The following is a 16,872-nucleotide window of genomic DNA, read 5'->3' on the forward strand; positions in this document are numbered from 1 at the left end:
ACTTCTTTCTGTTGGCTTTTTTTTAAATACCACCACAATGGTACAGTGCAAAGAAGCATTTCTGATTTTTTTTTTTTTTTTTTTTTTTCCTAGATGGTGCAAAAGTTAGATGTAAGCTGATGAATGGCTTCCTAAACTTAATCTTACAGCATAACAGTACAGTGGTAAGTGCCTTCAGGACAGTTAAGAGCCACTGGTTTGGGGATGTCTTTGCGATGACGTCTGCCTTGGCTGTCTGGAGGGCTGGGGCTCCGAGCAGGAGCCGACCGGTGCCGTTCCTCCTGCCCGCACCGCCTGGAAGGTTCTCTCTGCCTGACCTTATCAGCCGGCGCAGGCAGCGCTGGGAGGGGCCGCAGGCAGCCGGGATGTGGGGAGTGTTGTCTCTGCGCACGGCGCCGGGGACGAGGCCGGTTATCCGGGGTCGGGCTGGCCATTCACGTACATCTCCCAATATCAGCTATGTTTTTCATGTTAAAAACGTAAAGCGCAGCTTCTTGTCGGCGGTTCTCTTGCTCGGGGTGCGGAGGTGTATCCTGGATGCCTTCAGGTGATGTAGTTGAACCAAGAAGGTTTAGAAGCATCTTGGAGAACTGCTGTGTGTTCGGGGGGTACTGCGGTTTGAGCGTGACCACACCGGAGGTAAGCTGCATCATTCTGCAGCATCGATGACTTTTGGGTTCAGAGCTCCTTAGTGACTGCTGATCGCGCGCTGGCAGAGCGCAGACTTGCTGACGTCAGCTGATCTGCTGCAGGAAAGAACAGTCTATTATTGCTAGACCAAAGCACTTCTTTTACAATTGACTGGCTCGACTTACTGTAGCTATAAAAGGAGCCTTTCTTTTAACAAATTCCAGCAAAAAGATGAGCCGGATTGCATGACTTGTGTGGTGAGAGGCAAACCAGCTACTGGGCTAAATTACAGGAGGTCTGCTAGTTGGTTTTTTTAAAATGTAAAATAATTTAAATAATAATTTAAATAATTTAATCATTTGGAAAACGTAAAATAATTTAAATAATAATTTAAATAATTTAATCATTTGGATAATTTAATACTTTAAATAATAGAGTTATTTAAAATCATGTGGCCTGTGGAGGTTATTTCCAGTGCTGAAATACAAGTTGACAGCAAAAGACTCTCCAGTGTTCCAAAGACTAACTAGGATTTCATTTTTTCCTGGTAATGCTGAGCACCAGAACGAGCAGAGAGACAGGGTACAGTCATGCAGCACCTTTAGAGTAACCACCACTTTGTTATTCCTTAACCCAGTTCAGTTTAAAAGAAGGTGGTGTCGGAATTCAAACACAGTGTGACAGCTCAGGAAGGGAAGTTTTTAGCAATAACTTGCTCTCCTGGAGGGAGAAGACTGTTTGAAAGTGTGCTTGAAAAAACTTGTCAGGGAAACAGATCTGTAGTTGAGCTCAAGTTATGTTTAGAGTTTTGATCTTCTAATACTCGGCTACACTAAACAAGTGGAGCCGTTGGTCCCACTGCCAGATGAAACCTGGACCTAATCTATACCCTACAGTCTGCACAGACTGCGTTGTTTTTTTCTTCCCTTGCCCTCTTTTGACAATAATGAAGAGAACGCGTGGAAGAGAAAGTGAAGCTGAATTTTCTTTCCTTACTTAAAGTGCCGCAATGCAGTTGGGGCTCAGAGTTCAGAGAGGAACAACTGCTGAAAGGGCTGTCCTCTTGCAGGGTGGGACTGTTGGAAGAGAGCTCAGGAATGTGTGAATTCGCCCCCATATGTTCCTTTCTATCAGATGTTCCCTTTACAAGCGCTTGGAAACCAAACAGAAAACACGGCCTTATAGATTGCTTTGCAACCTGTGGAGTTTTTCATACAATTACGCAAGATACGTGTCTGATTAAAGCATGCAGCTAACTAATGACTAAATAACAATTTAATATTTAACAGCATATTTTAAGAGATTGCTTGTGTCTTTTAGTATGCAGTTGTAGACTGGGTTTCTTCCCTGTCTTTGACAGGATTGATAAGAGGTACATTTAGCTTGATGCATGCAGAATTTATAATAAAGGCATTGTGAGCTATAGATGTAAACGCTTGTACATCAAGACATTAACTGTATAATTGTTCAAACACAGGGTGTTTGTTGCAACAGCTTCTGTAGATGCAGAGTGAGTTGTCAGATAAGTGGGTAAATATCCAAACTCCGATGACAATAATGATACTACTTTTTAAATTTATATCACAGCTCTTTTCTTGAAAATTGCTTTTTGACAGTTTAGGAACTGAAAATAAAAGTTCATCCCAATTTTAATAGAAAGGAGATGAAGCAGAGCAATAGTCAGTTCTTTGCCGTCTGTGGTAACGGTAACAGGTTTTAGTATGTAAAGCAATGTACGAGGATTTTCAGTCGAAGCGGTCAGAGCAAGATCTCTAGTTACATGAAATGCTCCTTGACTTATTTGTCTAAGGTCAGATCCGTGGAGCAGTGTAAGCCTCTGTATTGGCTTTTGAAAGGTTATGTAGGGAGCATCAGAGCGGGTTTGTAACTTTTTTTTAATTGAGAGAACAGGGAGGAGATGTGTCACAGGCAGAAGTGTGTGTATGTATAATATGTATAGATGCGTGTGTATATATGTGTTTACGTGGAGCAGTTAGCTGCTGTTTAAAGAACAGTAATATTCTTGCTTTAGTTTATCTATATTGATTATTTTAAATAAAATGTTTCCAGAATTTATATGTTGTACAAGAAACATTTTATGTCTATATGTCTACTTATATATATGTGCACAGACACACGTATTTAACATTTGTATTAGACCCTTGCATGCTACAGTTTGAGATGACACGGCCTTTATATGAATGCAGCCATATTTTTCCAAAACAAGTAGATATTTGTAAATACTCCTTTCCCGTTATTTTCTGCTAGAAGTGTGCTTTTTTTGTTTATAATATTTATATTTTATATACATACCTGCACACGCAGACTGTAAGCAAGCCACACACGAGTTTAAAAAAGCAGGCTTTTCTTTCATGGATCTCTTCCTGCCCTACCATTGTTTTGTAATACAAACAAAATGGGGTTTTTTTTGGCTTTCAGAAAATGGATCCAAGTGGTGTGAAAGTGTTGGAAACAGCAGAAGATATCCAAGAAAGGCGTCAGCAAGTTTTGGACCGTTACCACAGGTTCAAGGAACTATCTTCTCTAAGGCGCCAAAAACTTGAAGATTCCTATCGATTCCAGTTTTTCCAGCGTGATGCAGATGAGCTTGAAAAATGGATCCAAGAGAAACTGCAGATAGCATCTGATGAAAATTACAAAGACCCAAGCAATTTGCAGGCAAGTCCTACTGCCATTTTATGTTCTTGTACTATTAATATTAGGGCATACCAGGTGAATTGGGATAGACAGCACAAACCCATAAATGTAACTTAATCTGAGAGTGGTGAAGAAAGATGGATGCAAATACCCATGGCCTTGCAAAGTGTTCTTCAAAAGCCTGGTTTCTTTGCTCATATAGTTGGAATATTTCTAATAATGGATTAGATGCTAAATCAGCATAGAAAAAGTTGCTCTGTATAATGTAGTGTAAAACCAGCTTTGATTAATCCTAGAATTTTTTGGATGCTTGGGGTCTGCAAATAAATGTGTATTAACTCTTATTGTTTCCACAAAAAAAGATATTTGTAGAAAATAAACTTGTGTGGGTGGAACTAGCTGATGGGTTCTCAGATGTTTGAACACTCCAATGTACAAGAGCAAACACAATAACGAAATAACTAAAACTGGGATGTTTGAGTCCACCCGTGAAACATATGGTGCTGCTATGACTTCAACTGTGCTGTTTTAGTGTTTGTTTGTCGGTACTGAATATGCATAAAATACACTAAAAATCTTGGTGGTGGGAAATGTGGAGGAGCACTGTGCACCAAATCTCAGTCACATTCTTTGATGTTTTACTTGTAGGGGAAGCTGCAGAAGCACCAAGCCTTTGAAGCTGAGGTGCAGGCCAATTCAGGGGCTATCGTTAAACTGGATGAGACTGGAAATCAGATGATTAATGAAGGCCATTTTGCATCTGAAACCATAAGAGTGAGTTTTAAAACTTTCCTCCCCCTCTCCACCCCCCTTACCGGCTTTTCCTTTAAACACTTTGTGGAGATTGCACGGATAACTCTATATTCTAAAACACTTTTTAAAATTCTGCAGGTATTTGGTTAGTGAAATCACAAGAGAATTTGTATTTGTAAAGCTTACCGATAGTTTTCTCTTTCATGAGCTCTCGGCTCATCTCTTTTCTTGGATCCAGTTCTGAGGTGAACTGTCTGCTAGTGGAGTCCAGGAACTTGGACTGGAAAATCATCAGTAATTCAAAGATGTGTTGAAAGTCACAAGGCAAATGATTAAATATACTTGTGGTTCTTCCCAAAATGGCACAATATCAAGAAGCAGCAAATTGACAAGGCCTGGTGTCAGGGATGTTGACCTCTCATTTTTTGCTTATATATAGCATTTTAATTTTCTGCAGTAATAATGACAAGTAACACAAGGAACCATACCAGTAAACTTCAGACATCTAATTTATATGTGCTCTGGCTCAGATCAGGTCTCTAGTGATCTTTACTTTTCTGGTTAAGTTGTACTGGCTTTACGTTTGAATCTCTCTGAATACGGCTTTTTCTGTGAGCTCCAAGGGCAATGCTCTGCTCTGTTTATCCGGCAGCGAACATCTCTGAGGACAGCTGCTTCCTCAATAACAAGCAGGAAGCTTTCTTCAGATCCTTTTGTGAGATCTACTGTTGTTTTTTACTTTCTCTCTAAATCTCCCAACCTGTGTAACGCTATGACAAATGTGTTTTTAAAATCTTTGCTGCTGCACTAGATAGGTTTACATTTTACAGTATTTGAATGATTACCGATGTTTTTAGAAGTCTGAGCAAACTAAATTTTATGTAATGATTTGATAGTTATCTCCTATGTATTTTCATTTTTCTGTGGTTATGTTAGTGCTTTCTGTCTCATTCCCACACAAATGTGCGCACACACACACACGTACATACCCCACCAGTAAACACTTGTTTTTGTTCTGCATACCAGCTTCTTCTCTAGGACTCGTTTTGCTAAATCTGCTGTTTCTGGGCCTCACTTGTTTCAGCATCAGTTATGGCTGCATTTTTCTTTAATGCAAATAAGTTCTTTAAAGCTTTTTCCTTTATAAGATCTGGATGTGAGCTGTTTTAACTTTTCAAAAGGATAATTCTTGTGATATTTTTGTAGTGATTATCAAACTTAACTGATACCTTCATAATTTCATTGTGATTAAGAAAAGCAGAATGTTTTTAATACATTATATAATTTAAAAAATACTAAGGTAATAGTTACTTTAGAAATCTCATTGTGATCATATAATCTTTACCACAAATAGAAAAAAAACCAAAAAAAACCCCACGCTTTGCAGTTGGGTGATCTTAAATAACGCTGTCTCTTAGCTGCTCAATATAAGTTGTTATTTGTGTTCCGTTTGGAGTGGTAATTTGCCTTTTAATGGTTCAGTCTTTCACGCCATACCGGACTGCACAGCGCCCGATAGTAACGGCTACCCAAGTTGGGTTCCACATACGAGTAGGTGAAACTTTTGGTTGTGCAGTGCAACTTCTTTTTGCAATGTCGTCTTTCTTCCTTGGTTGAGAATTTGCACTATCCTTTTGGGCAGTGCTAGGAAGTAGTGTGGGCTCTTTCCTCCCTTTAAACCTACCTAATTGAACTTTCTAAATGGATTAAATGGGTATCCACCCATGCTAGGTGTTCAAAAGCTTCTCTAGCATGACTTTCAAGTTTCAGATCTCGATGAGCAAAGCGTTATAGATGATGGGTGGAGTAGATACTTTCCTGTTTTGCAAGTTGTGTGCCTGTGTGGGAGTGTGGTTTTTCTTTTAATTGTCTATGAAATTTATGGTTGCTCCCAACAGTTTTGAAAGGCACAGTGCAGCCAGAGAGAGACTCAATATTGAAACTAGTAATTGCTCCTAGTATTTCAGTATTATGTTACTTAACAACATTGGATAAGTATATTAACTGATTAATGCTAAGAGAAATTGTTAAAATACTGTAAAGTGGCACAAGTTTGACTTGAAATAAAATGGGTTGCCTTAAATAAAAATGAAGACAAGATTAACTTATTAGGAGTTGACTTGCATGTAAAAGACTGAATATTTGAAGGTACAGCAGAAAATTTTTGGTCTGGCTTCACATTAGCATAGAATTTAAATCAAATTTTATCTCAAAATGTTTACCTCATAGTTATGTAAACATAACTATTTGATAGCTTCATTAATAACAACAAGTGTATAAATATTCAGTTCAGTAATTTCTAATTTTGTGTTGCTACATCACTTTACATCACTGGGAAACTAATGACTGGAGATGAAACTGTTACGAGGTTTGTCCACCCTTTGTCTAAAGTAAGCTTTAAGATGTACAACTTCGGGGGGGGTGGAAATCTTCTGTTAAGGTCAGGAAGGGAATAAATCTAATTTTCTCTGATACAGGATTTTAATAACAACACCCTATCGTTCTAGACTCGGCTGCAGGAGCTGCACCGACTATGGGAATTACTGTTGGAAAAGATGAGAGAGAAGGGAGTCAAATTGTTGCAAGCACAGAAGCTGGTGCAGTACTTACGGGAATGTGAAGATGTCTTGGACTGGATCAATGACAAGGTATATTATTACCTGCCTTTACTGTGTTCTTGATGGGGAATTTGATGTGTTTGTGCAGAAATTCCCTATCAACATATAGTTGCTGAAGTTCAGGTAGTCACAGAGAGCTTTTAAAGGCATCTGTACATTTTATTTAGTTTATTCATATTGCATAAGCAGTAGGTGTGCAAACGACTATTTCTCCTCTTGCAGCCACAAAAAAAAGGTACTAGACTAAGAGGAAGCCTGCATGTTGGAGAGCGTAGTTAAACGTAACTGATTCTTTGCTTTGAGGAGACCTTTGTATTTCTCATAGTAATAGAATTCAAGTTTCCTGTAAGGGAGACGTACAACACGTAAAAGCAAGTATTTTTTATAAATGATCTGTTACAGAAAGTAGCCAGCGTAACCAGCAAGCAGTGTGTACTTAATTACTTTAAGATTGGAATATCTTAGATAGACATTGTAAGGACATTACCTGCAGGAGAACTGTTGGCTCTTGATTCTTTGAACTCTGAGGAAACAGACCACAAACCACATTATCAAGAAAAAAAAGCCACAAAATGATCATACAGGTTTACTTAAATGATGGTTTGCTATTTTCCGTCACTGTGGGTTCAGACTGTAAACCCTGCATAACTGTTACTGAATATGACGGTATGCTTTTCATAAAGATACCTTGCATCAGAAGCCTACAGCATATGGCCATAAACAATCTAAAAATGTAAACAAATTCCAGTCACTGTGTGTACTCTGAAATAGCATGGGCAATTATTTTTTAGTTTTAAAAGTACGTTTTTTCTGTGCATATTTTCTTTCAGTAATTTAGGTTGTTGTAATAGTGATCATTGTGCATGGAACAGAAAACATGATAGTGAATTGGTTATATTCCATAACTTGAAAAATTAATAAGAGCAAGCAAGATGAAAAAATAATACCTGTAGTGATATTGCATGTTTTCTGCAATAATGGAAAGATTTGGGGGGAGGGAGTAGAGTTTAAAGGAGGAAATGTTGTAGTTTTAAATCAGACTTCAAAAACACAGTGACTGTAACTATCTTTGACCTATTCAAAATGAGGATAGTTTGCTTCCTGATCTCTAGTAGTGATTTCCCATAGGTTATACTGAAATTGAGTTTTTTCCCCTCAATGTGCTAGGAAGCAATAGTGACCTCAGAAGAGCTTGGACAGGACTTAGAACATGTTGAAGTTTTGCAAAAGAAGTTTGAAGAGTTCCAGACAGATCTTGCAGCTCATGAAGAAAGAGTAAATGAAGTGAACCAGTTTGCTGGCAAACTTATCCAGGTAAACATTCATGTGTGTCGAAAATCTCTCTTGGCAAGTCTGTTACAACACAGCAAGCTTTTGTCTGCAACTTCCTCTTTGTACCTCTGGTTTGGTAGCAGATCTTTAAGCTTTACTCTACATGTGCCTAGAGCCTTGGCTATCGTAATCTTAACTGGTCATCATTTGATTCACTTGTTCTTTTGCTGAACAGCTTGAGTAACTGCCCCAGCTGAGAATGTTCCTGAAAATACGGAGAGTAGCAATTAGCAGGAGAAACTCCCATACTTGGGGTTCAATATATTTCCCTCGGACAACCAGGATTAATATATCTTCTCTGCTGGTATGTCATGTGGGGCTTGATCAAGGATGGAGACAGGGCAGGAAGTATTGCATTCCAGGAAGAACAAGATTCTGTTTACAGCCCTCTTCCCGTTGACTAATTAGTCCGTAGGGAAACTTAAACTACTGCAAGACTGTTGAATGTTTATACAGTGGGGGTTTCAGGAAAACGATCAGATTGAGTGATCATCTGGAAAGTACAGTTATTATAAATTGATTCCTTGAAAAACACTGGTGTTTCAAGGTTTTGTCAATGGATGTAAAACCACAGAACATATGAAAACAGCATTTTCCTTTGCTCACTAGGAACAACACCCTGAAGAGGAACTGATAAAATCCAAACAGGATGAAGTAAATGCAAGCTGGCAGCGTCTTAAGGGGCTTGCCCTTCAGAGGCAAGGAAAACTCTTTGGGGCAGCTGAAGTTCAGCGCTTCAACAGGTATGATCTTGGCAGGATCTGCTGAAGTGATGTAATATTTGTGTGGATGTTTAATGATGCATTCAGCTGCATACAGTATTATGAGAAGAGCTACTGTTGTCTGTTATGTTTTTACTTTACTCTTCCTCATGACTTGTTGAAAGAGGACCTTGTAGAATTGCCTTAGAATAGTCATTCTGATTTAACTTTTCAACACTTGGCAGTTTTGCTTCCCTTTCCTCTGAGGGCTTTTCCCCCCAATTCTGTCCTAGATGAGTCTTAAAAGGGGTGTTTGTTTATTGTCGGATGGATGAGAGTCCAATTGTTCGGGGTGTCTTTGAGCAGTGGACCTACTAGGTGATGGTGCTGAGTGGTGCTGCAATTCCTTATTCACATCTCATAAAACCATTTGAAGAATGGCCTGCCAGTATGCTTTGAGCCTTTTTAAAAAAAGGCTAGTTTAAAACATTTTTAAAAATTAAAAAAAAAAACCAAACAACCAAACTTTTCTTTTTTCAGGTTTGGGGTTTTTTGGGGAGTGGGGGTCTTTTGGGGGCTTTTTTTCATTTGTTTTTTTTTAAAGGATGATTGTAGTTGGCTGCAGTGTTTATATATGGGTTTGTATGCCAGTACATCTGGCATACATAAAGGAAAATATCCTGTTTTCTTCCTTTTTCCGTACAAGATAGATTTCTTTCAATTTGTACTTTGTTTTGAAGGGATGTGGATGAAACAATCAGCTGGATTAAGGAGAAAGGGCAATTGATGGCCTCAGATGACTTTGGCAGAGACTTAGCCAGTGTGCAGGCTTTATTGCGTAAGCATGAAGGCCTGGAAAGAGATCTTGCAGCTCTGGAAGATAAGGTACCTAATATGAGATGCATTTTACCTACAATTTCAATGACGTAACCTGCTTGTAAAAGGCTAGAAGCTTACTCGCTGTTTGTGGCTGGGTTTAGGTTAAGGCCCTTTGTGCAGAAGCTGACCGTTTGCAGCAGTCTCACCCAATAAATGCTTCTCAAATTCAAGTGAAACGGGAGGAGCTGATTGCCAACTGGGAACAGATCCGAACTCTGGCAGCAGAGAGGCATGCTCGCCTCAATGACTCCTACAGGTAGGAATAAGATCATGCTGAAATGACCTTTCTTCCTTATTCAAATTTGACAGAGGGTTCTTGGGAGGAGAAAAAAGGGATGCTGTTTCCAAAATTTTTGGATGATGCTGGTGTTTTCAGAAGCAGTCTTGTTCACCAAATTGTATTTTATAACAACTTCGTGTAGTAAAAGAAGTATTTATATGATAAATAAATACAGCTTTTGGTCTTTCTCTGGATGTGGATCAATTATGAAAATAGACACCCTGATGTTTTAGGACGTTTGCTTTTTTCCCATCTCAGTTTATATCTGCATTTTGAAATACGTTATCTGGCTATATTTTAGTTTTGGTGGTTGGGGTTTTTTATACACATTTTACAAATCTGTTCACTGTGGAGTCCTTATGATTCTCTGTGAAGACTGAAGTATGGTACATTGTTTGATGTATTGTCCTAGCTAAATGAACTACCTGTTCCTGTGATAGTTGCTTTGTTGCTGTGTGATTTTTCTTCATCTAATCTTGTCTCTATACCGGTTGTCTGTGAAACATAATCTGTTAGATGACTATTGAGAATCCATTCTAAGAAGAAACTTATCCTAATACGGTGTTTAGTGTACATCTTTTCTGGTTTTGTTTTTTCTGCTGTTTGTTCCCTCCCATGATGCAAGATTTATTGTGGTGGAGACCTACACAAGTAATCATTCTTCCTTTCCCTTCCTTGTCATAATCTTTTTAGATCAATTAACAGCAAATTTAAAAGGGAAACAGAAACCCATCACTTTTGCTGCTAAGTGTTAAGCACGTGCCAAAGGCAGTAACTGTAAAGGCATGCTGAAAGGAATCTGAGAATTTGTTTTCATGTTTTAAGGCTGAGGCATGTGCAGTTGAGACTTTCTGTCAGTTCCACCCCACTCACACTGTGTTACGGTTGTGATGGAGGCAGTCCCGTGGGCTATCTTGAAACACTCTGCCTGAGAACGACCTTTTGATTTCTATTGTCTTCAATATACAGGATTGTAGTTAGGAATATTCCTTTTACTTTCAATATAAGTTATATGCAAAACATGTCTTTGAGAAATTGATTTTGCATTTTCCTAACTTTAAAAGGCTTCTTTTTCTGCTTGAGACCATATTTAGCTATTTAAGACTCTGATTGCCTTTTGTTTTTTTTCTGTCTGAGGAACAGCTTTTATGTTTGTAAACCTTTATTTGGGGTACAGGTGGTGAAACTATGCAGACAAATTATTCCCAACCATTTTTTCTTTTGCTTTCCTAAGGCTGCAGCGCTTTCTTGCGGACTTCCGAGACCTCACCAGCTGGGTGACTGAGATGAAGGCTCTGATAAATGCTGATGAACTTGCCAATGACGTGGCTGGAGCAGAAGCCCTTCTAGATAGACATCAGGAACATAAGGTATAATGGTTGTACAGCCAAATCCAGTCAGCCATCCTGAACAACGGATTTGTATGTCTAACACAGTCTATGAGTCAGAACTGCTGATGTTGTATCACTAGATTGCTTTGATTGTGCAACTAACACAGTACTAAATTGCTGTCCTGATTTAATATTTTTACGTTGTTTCTTGATAGTATACATACACTAATAAAAAAGTATTTAACAATGCTTATGATAATATTTTATAAAAATAATTAGACCAGATAGCAGTCAGTTGGACTGTTTTGGTTCTCCATCATGATGAATTGCTATGAGGAAGCAGAAAGAGTGCAGCTTAAAATCAACCTTTAGTTTCATTTTAACATACGGATTTATACTTACCGTATATGTATGGTAAGGTAATACATTTCGTTCTAGTTTTCATGTTAAGTGTAATGTATTTAAAGATAGTTGAATTTTTATTATTCAAGTGTCCAGACTGTTGTCTCTGTATTACTTTCAATAGCAGTTTTCATATTCTGGCACTCTAATATAAGGTAAATTTTGGTAACAGTTTATTCATGTTCCCTTTCATAGGGAGAAATTGATGCCCATGAAGATAGCTTCAAATCTGCTGATGAGTCTGGCCAGGCTTTGCTTGCTGCTGGGCACTATGCTTCTGATGAAGTTAAAGAAAAGGTAAGTTGACAGCAGGAGCTCCTAGAAGAATCTTGTCTCTTTCTTCTGTGTCCCTTAATTTAAGAGTTAATTTCTTGTTAAGATCGTAAGCTGCAAAGTATCATCCCTCTAGATTACAGGGCTTTTTTCATGTGTTTAAGTAATGTGTGCTTTTCATTCTCTAATTGACAGCTTCTGCCTATCTATTAGTAGGAATTATTAGGACTACTAGTACTATCTAGTAGGAACTATTAGTATATCTTCCCCCCAAAAGAAAAATGGGTTATCTGTTTAAGTTTAGGTTTGCTATCAGAAGTGTCAGTAAATATTTAATATTTCTAAATTTTGTTTGTCAAACTAATGGAGCCTCTCGTGAAGTCTGCATATTGAAACATTGGTCAATCAGACAGTTCAAATGCAGTGAGAGTTGGCCCAAGAGGTTTCACAGGCAGAGAGAGCAGGATGGTTTGCTGAAGAGCTTCTCTTACAAATAGGTCTGCAGTCAAAAAGAGTGGTTGTCCATTAAATATCTCTGTGTAGGTTTAATCTGGAAAAGGAGAGGTTTCTGACTGAAGTCAGAAGGTTGTAGCCCCTACTCAAGCTTGATAAGCTGAGAAAACACTTGCCCTATGTGAGGATGACGATGTTTAGTAACAGGAGAATGATTCTTTATACAGGGGGTCATTTTCAGCCCAGTGTTAACCCCTTTTTTAGAGTCACAACAGATGGAAATGAAACAGACAAATAAAGTTATTACATATTCCTCTTCCCAACCCATTAGCTGACCATCCTCTCAGATGAAAGATCTGCCTTGCTAGAACTGTGGGAGCTTCGCAGACAACAGTATGAACAGTGCATGGACCTGCAGCTTTTCTATAGAGATACGGAACAAGTTGACAACTGGATGAGCAAACAAGAAGTGAGTGTATATCTTTGAACTCTCCAGATGTGGTTGATTTTCATTTCTGACTAGTCTTCTGTAGACTTAAACAATTGGTATTTACTAGTGGCAGTGACTGCCGCTAAACGTGCACTAGTGAGCAGGGTGCTGTGCGCAGTTACTTACGTGACTGCCCAAGCTGCTACAATAACTGTTTCCATCTAATGCTGAAATTATTAGTTTTGACAAGTTGACTTGAGATTGTTTTTGTATGTGTTAACTCTTGTAAAATGTAGTTTGATTAAGAAGCTAAAAAGAACTATTCAGAACCTCTGGCTGTTAGAGGCGTACAGGGTACACCATCTCAGTATATCATCCTTTACTTTTCAGTAATATCATATGGTAGGAAACATCACTGGCCATGCTTGAGTTGACTTAGATTAGCTGAGCATGGAAACATAAAAATGTGTTTGTTTCCTTACTGAAGGCGTTTCTTCTAAATGAAGACCTTGGTGATTCTCTGGATAGTGTGGAAGCTCTTCTAAAGAAGCACGAAGACTTTGAGAAATCCCTAAGTGCCCAAGAGGAGAAAATCACAGTAAGACATTTACATTAGGTGATCACTACATGGGAAGAAATAAAACAAGTGAATTTGACTGAGGAGGAGACACTGCTGGGGTATGATAGAGAAGAATGGGGTTTGCTCTGTAGAATGATCCACTGTTATATGGGATGTATTATGTGTATCACCTCTAAAATGGAAAATACTGGAAAAGATAGGATAGGGCTCGATTGCTGCCTCAGAGACCTGTATAACCCAGTGCTTGCATATTTGACAAAATCTGCACTCTTCTGCATGTAAGATGATGGTACAGATAAAAAAGCTGGTAACAATAGCTATCTTAATTGCTTTGTTAGTTTTACTATGATAAACTTTTGAGAATTAGTTAAGTAAACTTGCAGAAATAATTTCTGTTACAGCAAGTAAATGGAAACCTGTTTTCTCTTTAGGCATTAGATGAGTTTGCTACTAAATTGATTCAGAACAACCATTATGCCATGGATGATGTTGCTACACGCAGAGATGCTGTAAGTACCTAAAATAGTTTTGGGCTGTAGACTTTAAATCATGTTCTGCTTTATAATTAAATGGCATGACTGCAATGTAGAATAAGTCAGCAGAGCTCTCCCAAAAGTATGGATACAGTGGTGGTTCTTACAAGCTGGAAGAATTTTAAAGCCCTTACTATTTTTGTTTCAGCTGCTGAGCCGCCGAAATGCCCTTCATGAAAGAGCTATGTACCGCCGCGCTCAACTGGCAGATTCTTTCCATCTGCAGCAGTTTTTCCGAGACTCTGATGAGCTAAAGAGTTGGGTTAATGAAAAAATGAAAACTGCAACAGATGAGGCGTACAAGGTAAAACACAAAGACGAATGTTAGAATTTTTTTTTAAAGCAATACCAGGCTTAATGTAATCAGTCTAGTGATATTGAAGCAGTGTCAGCCAAAATGTTGCTGAAAGTAGGTAGTATTAACGGCAATGGAGGACTTGTAATTTCTCCCTGACCCCAAGGGGGATTTTCCCATCATACTGTAATCACGCTTATTGAATAGCTTAAGTGTTCTGAGTTAAGGCATACTTTTGGCACCAAATCCTTTGGTGACATCTTGGCATGTATATGAATGTAGGCTAATTTTTAAAATTCTTCAGAGACCTATAGGTATTAATTTTGGATTGAAAGGTTCTTTTTCTTTCTTCATCTGTAGGATCCATCAAACTTGCAGGGTAAAGTTCAGAAACACCAGGCTTTTGAAGCAGAGCTTTCTGCTAATCAGAGTCGTATTGATGCACTGGAGAAAGCTGGCCAGAAGTTGATTGATGTCAATCACTATGCATCTGATGAAGTGGCAGCTCGCATGAATGAAGTTATCAGCTTGTGGAAAAAACTTCTGGAGGCCACTGAGCTCAAAGGTACAAGTTGCTCAGAAGAATACGGGCAATTCTTCTTTCTAGAGAGTTTAGCTGGGAGAAGACAGGAAGCGAGTTAAATGAAGTGGAAATCTTAAGTCCCGTTTTCTTCTTGCCACTGTCTTGGTCAGGTATAAAACTGCGTGAAGCCAATCAACAGCAGCAGTTTAATCGCAATGTGGAAGACATTGAGCTGTGGCTGTATGAAGTAGAGGGACATTTGGCTTCTGATGATTATGGAAAAGATCTCACTAACGTTCAGAATCTTCAGAAGAAACATGCCCTGCTAGAGGCGGATGTTGCTGCCCATCAGGTAAGGGAAATCATTTTTCTTCCTGCCCTTTCAGATCTGCTTACTCAAAAGTATTCACTCCAGAGATCTTAGCAGGTCTGTATTTTCATAATTTTTGTAGCTTTGGGGTTTATAGTTTATTTATCAGAAATAATTTTGAACTGATGCGGAATGTCCTTAAGAACAATATGTTCGTGACTTTGACAAAAATAAGCTTTTTGAAAGAGTAAAGTAATTCCATACTGTGACCTGCAGACAATACAGTGTTGTTTTGTGCTGTGAATGCCAACTTAAAAAGATGTGCTATGGTTTTTGTAGGAAATAATTCCCTCTTAGAACAGCCTATTCTTGTTCAGTTTGTTTTCATGTAGCTCTAAGAAATGAGAGGGGAAGGAGAACAAAAAATTTTTTAAATACGGAACTTTACAGAAAGTGGTTCCTTCGTTCGCAAATGATCTTTAAGGGCATTAAATCCACAGCAAGAAAATCAGCAACATCTGGGCTCCCACAACTGGAATTATTGTTAACAATTGAAAAATGGTTCGTCTAGAGTAGAATATCTGTAAAGTTAATATAATTTTTTTAAATCTTCTGTTTATTTTCTGAAATTGACAGATTAAAACCAATTACATTTTCATAATGTGTTGAATATTATCCAGGAAATCATTGTTACCAAAATTACTGCGCTGGCAGCGTGCAGCTGAGGTTTTCTTCCTCTGTCGCAATATAACCTATTAGCTAAAACCTGAAAATGTTTTCAGTCACTGCAGCCGTCTTGCAGAGATTCTGGCATAATGCTATCGCTGCATTAATTTTAGGATCGTATAGATGGCATTACCATCCAGGCACGCCAGTTCCAAGATGCTGGGCACTTTGATGCAGACAATATCAAGAAGAAACAAGAAGCTTTAGTAGCTCGTTATGAAGCTCTGAAGGATCCCATGGTAGCTCGCAAGCAGAAACTTGCAGATTCTCTTCGCCTGCAGCAGCTTTTCCGTGACATTGAGGATGAAGAGACCTGGATTAGGGAAAAAGAACCTATTGCAGCCTCAACAAACAGAGGTTTGTCCATCCCAGTATCTCCAGGATTTAGATGTCAGAATTGCTTGTCTCTTTATGGAACATTCCCTGGAAATTTCTGAAATATTTACTGTAATTAACATTTCCTGGAGTTGCATAATTGCCATCACCCATGGTTCCGTAACTGTTACATTGCTTCTACAATTCCAATGGGTAACTTTGTTTTCATAGTGCTCTGTCTTGACTGTGATAGTACTTATTCTTCAAGTTTGTCTAGCACTGGTTTCAACTTCCTTGAAATTTTTGTTTAGTCTAATGACTCTGAATTAACTGATTAACTATTTTATGTCTTTCAGGCAAGGACTTAATTGGTGTCCAGAATCTGCTAAAGAAGCACCAGGCTTTGCAGGCAGAAATTGCAGGCCATGAGCCTCGGATTAAAGCAGTCACACAAAAAGGAAATGCTATGGTGGAGGAGGGTATGTTTCAACGTTTTTTAACTCTTCCTCTTTCAGAAATCCAAAAGACTTTGTGCTGGAATTTGTTCTCTGCCTCTGTACGATTAAGAATTACTGCCTGTTTTTATCCAAGCCATAGATGAGTACCTCCTAGCAGGATGAACTTCTGGTCATTCTTTCACCTGCATATAAAAATAGATGCCTTGATGGGAACCTGTCATGATTTTTACAGATCTCCACCTGCTCTCGATAAACGCATGAGCGCCCTGTATTCAGCAGCTTTATGCCTATGGTATTTAGTCTTAATTTTTAAATCTATTGAAGGCTTGTATCGGAGGTACATAATCATGATGTGAAAGAGAGTCCTCCCCAAGGACAGTAAGAGTCATTCC

General features: G+C 38.6%; 1 protein-coding gene across 5 annotated transcripts in view; it reads left to right on the plus strand.

Moving 5' to 3' along the window:
- The first annotated feature begins 3,069 nt into the window (after nt 1-3,069).
- SPTAN1 (spectrin, alpha, non-erythrocytic 1) overlaps nt 3,070-16,872 on the plus strand; it is a 44,040-nt gene continuing 30,237 nt past the window's right edge. For 4 of the 5 annotated variants that reach the window (XM_010295109.1, XM_010295111.1, XM_010295113.1 and 1 more), the window contains exons 1-17: nt 3,073-3,309; nt 3,937-4,062; nt 6,549-6,689; nt 7,827-7,973; nt 8,601-8,734; nt 9,433-9,577; nt 9,673-9,827; nt 11,086-11,221; nt 11,780-11,881; nt 12,642-12,779; nt 13,228-13,338; nt 13,752-13,829; nt 14,002-14,157; nt 14,509-14,713; nt 14,842-15,023; nt 15,821-16,064; nt 16,379-16,501. In XM_010295109.1, the coding sequence (XP_010293411.1) occupies nt 3,073-3,309; nt 3,937-4,062; nt 6,549-6,689; nt 7,827-7,973; nt 8,601-8,734; nt 9,433-9,577; nt 9,673-9,827; nt 11,086-11,221; nt 11,780-11,881; nt 12,642-12,779; nt 13,228-13,338; nt 13,752-13,829; nt 14,002-14,157; nt 14,509-14,713; nt 14,842-15,023; nt 15,821-16,064; nt 16,379-16,501 (2,560 nt within the window). Of the gene's footprint in view, nt 3,310-3,936; nt 4,063-6,548; nt 6,690-7,826; nt 7,974-8,600; nt 8,735-9,432; nt 9,578-9,672; nt 9,828-11,085; nt 11,222-11,779; nt 11,882-12,641; nt 12,780-13,227; nt 13,339-13,751; nt 13,830-14,001; nt 14,158-14,508; nt 14,714-14,841; nt 15,024-15,820; nt 16,065-16,378; nt 16,502-16,872 lie in introns of all 5 variants that reach the window. The other variant, XM_010295110.1, reaches the window with a different exon arrangement.

Source organism: Phaethon lepturus, unplaced genomic scaffold (genome assembly GCF_000687285.1).
Source record: "Phaethon lepturus isolate BGI_N335 unplaced genomic scaffold, ASM68728v1 scaffold14119, whole genome shotgun sequence".
NCBI classification, from domain to species: Eukaryota; Metazoa; Chordata; class Aves; order Phaethontiformes; family Phaethontidae; genus Phaethon; species Phaethon lepturus.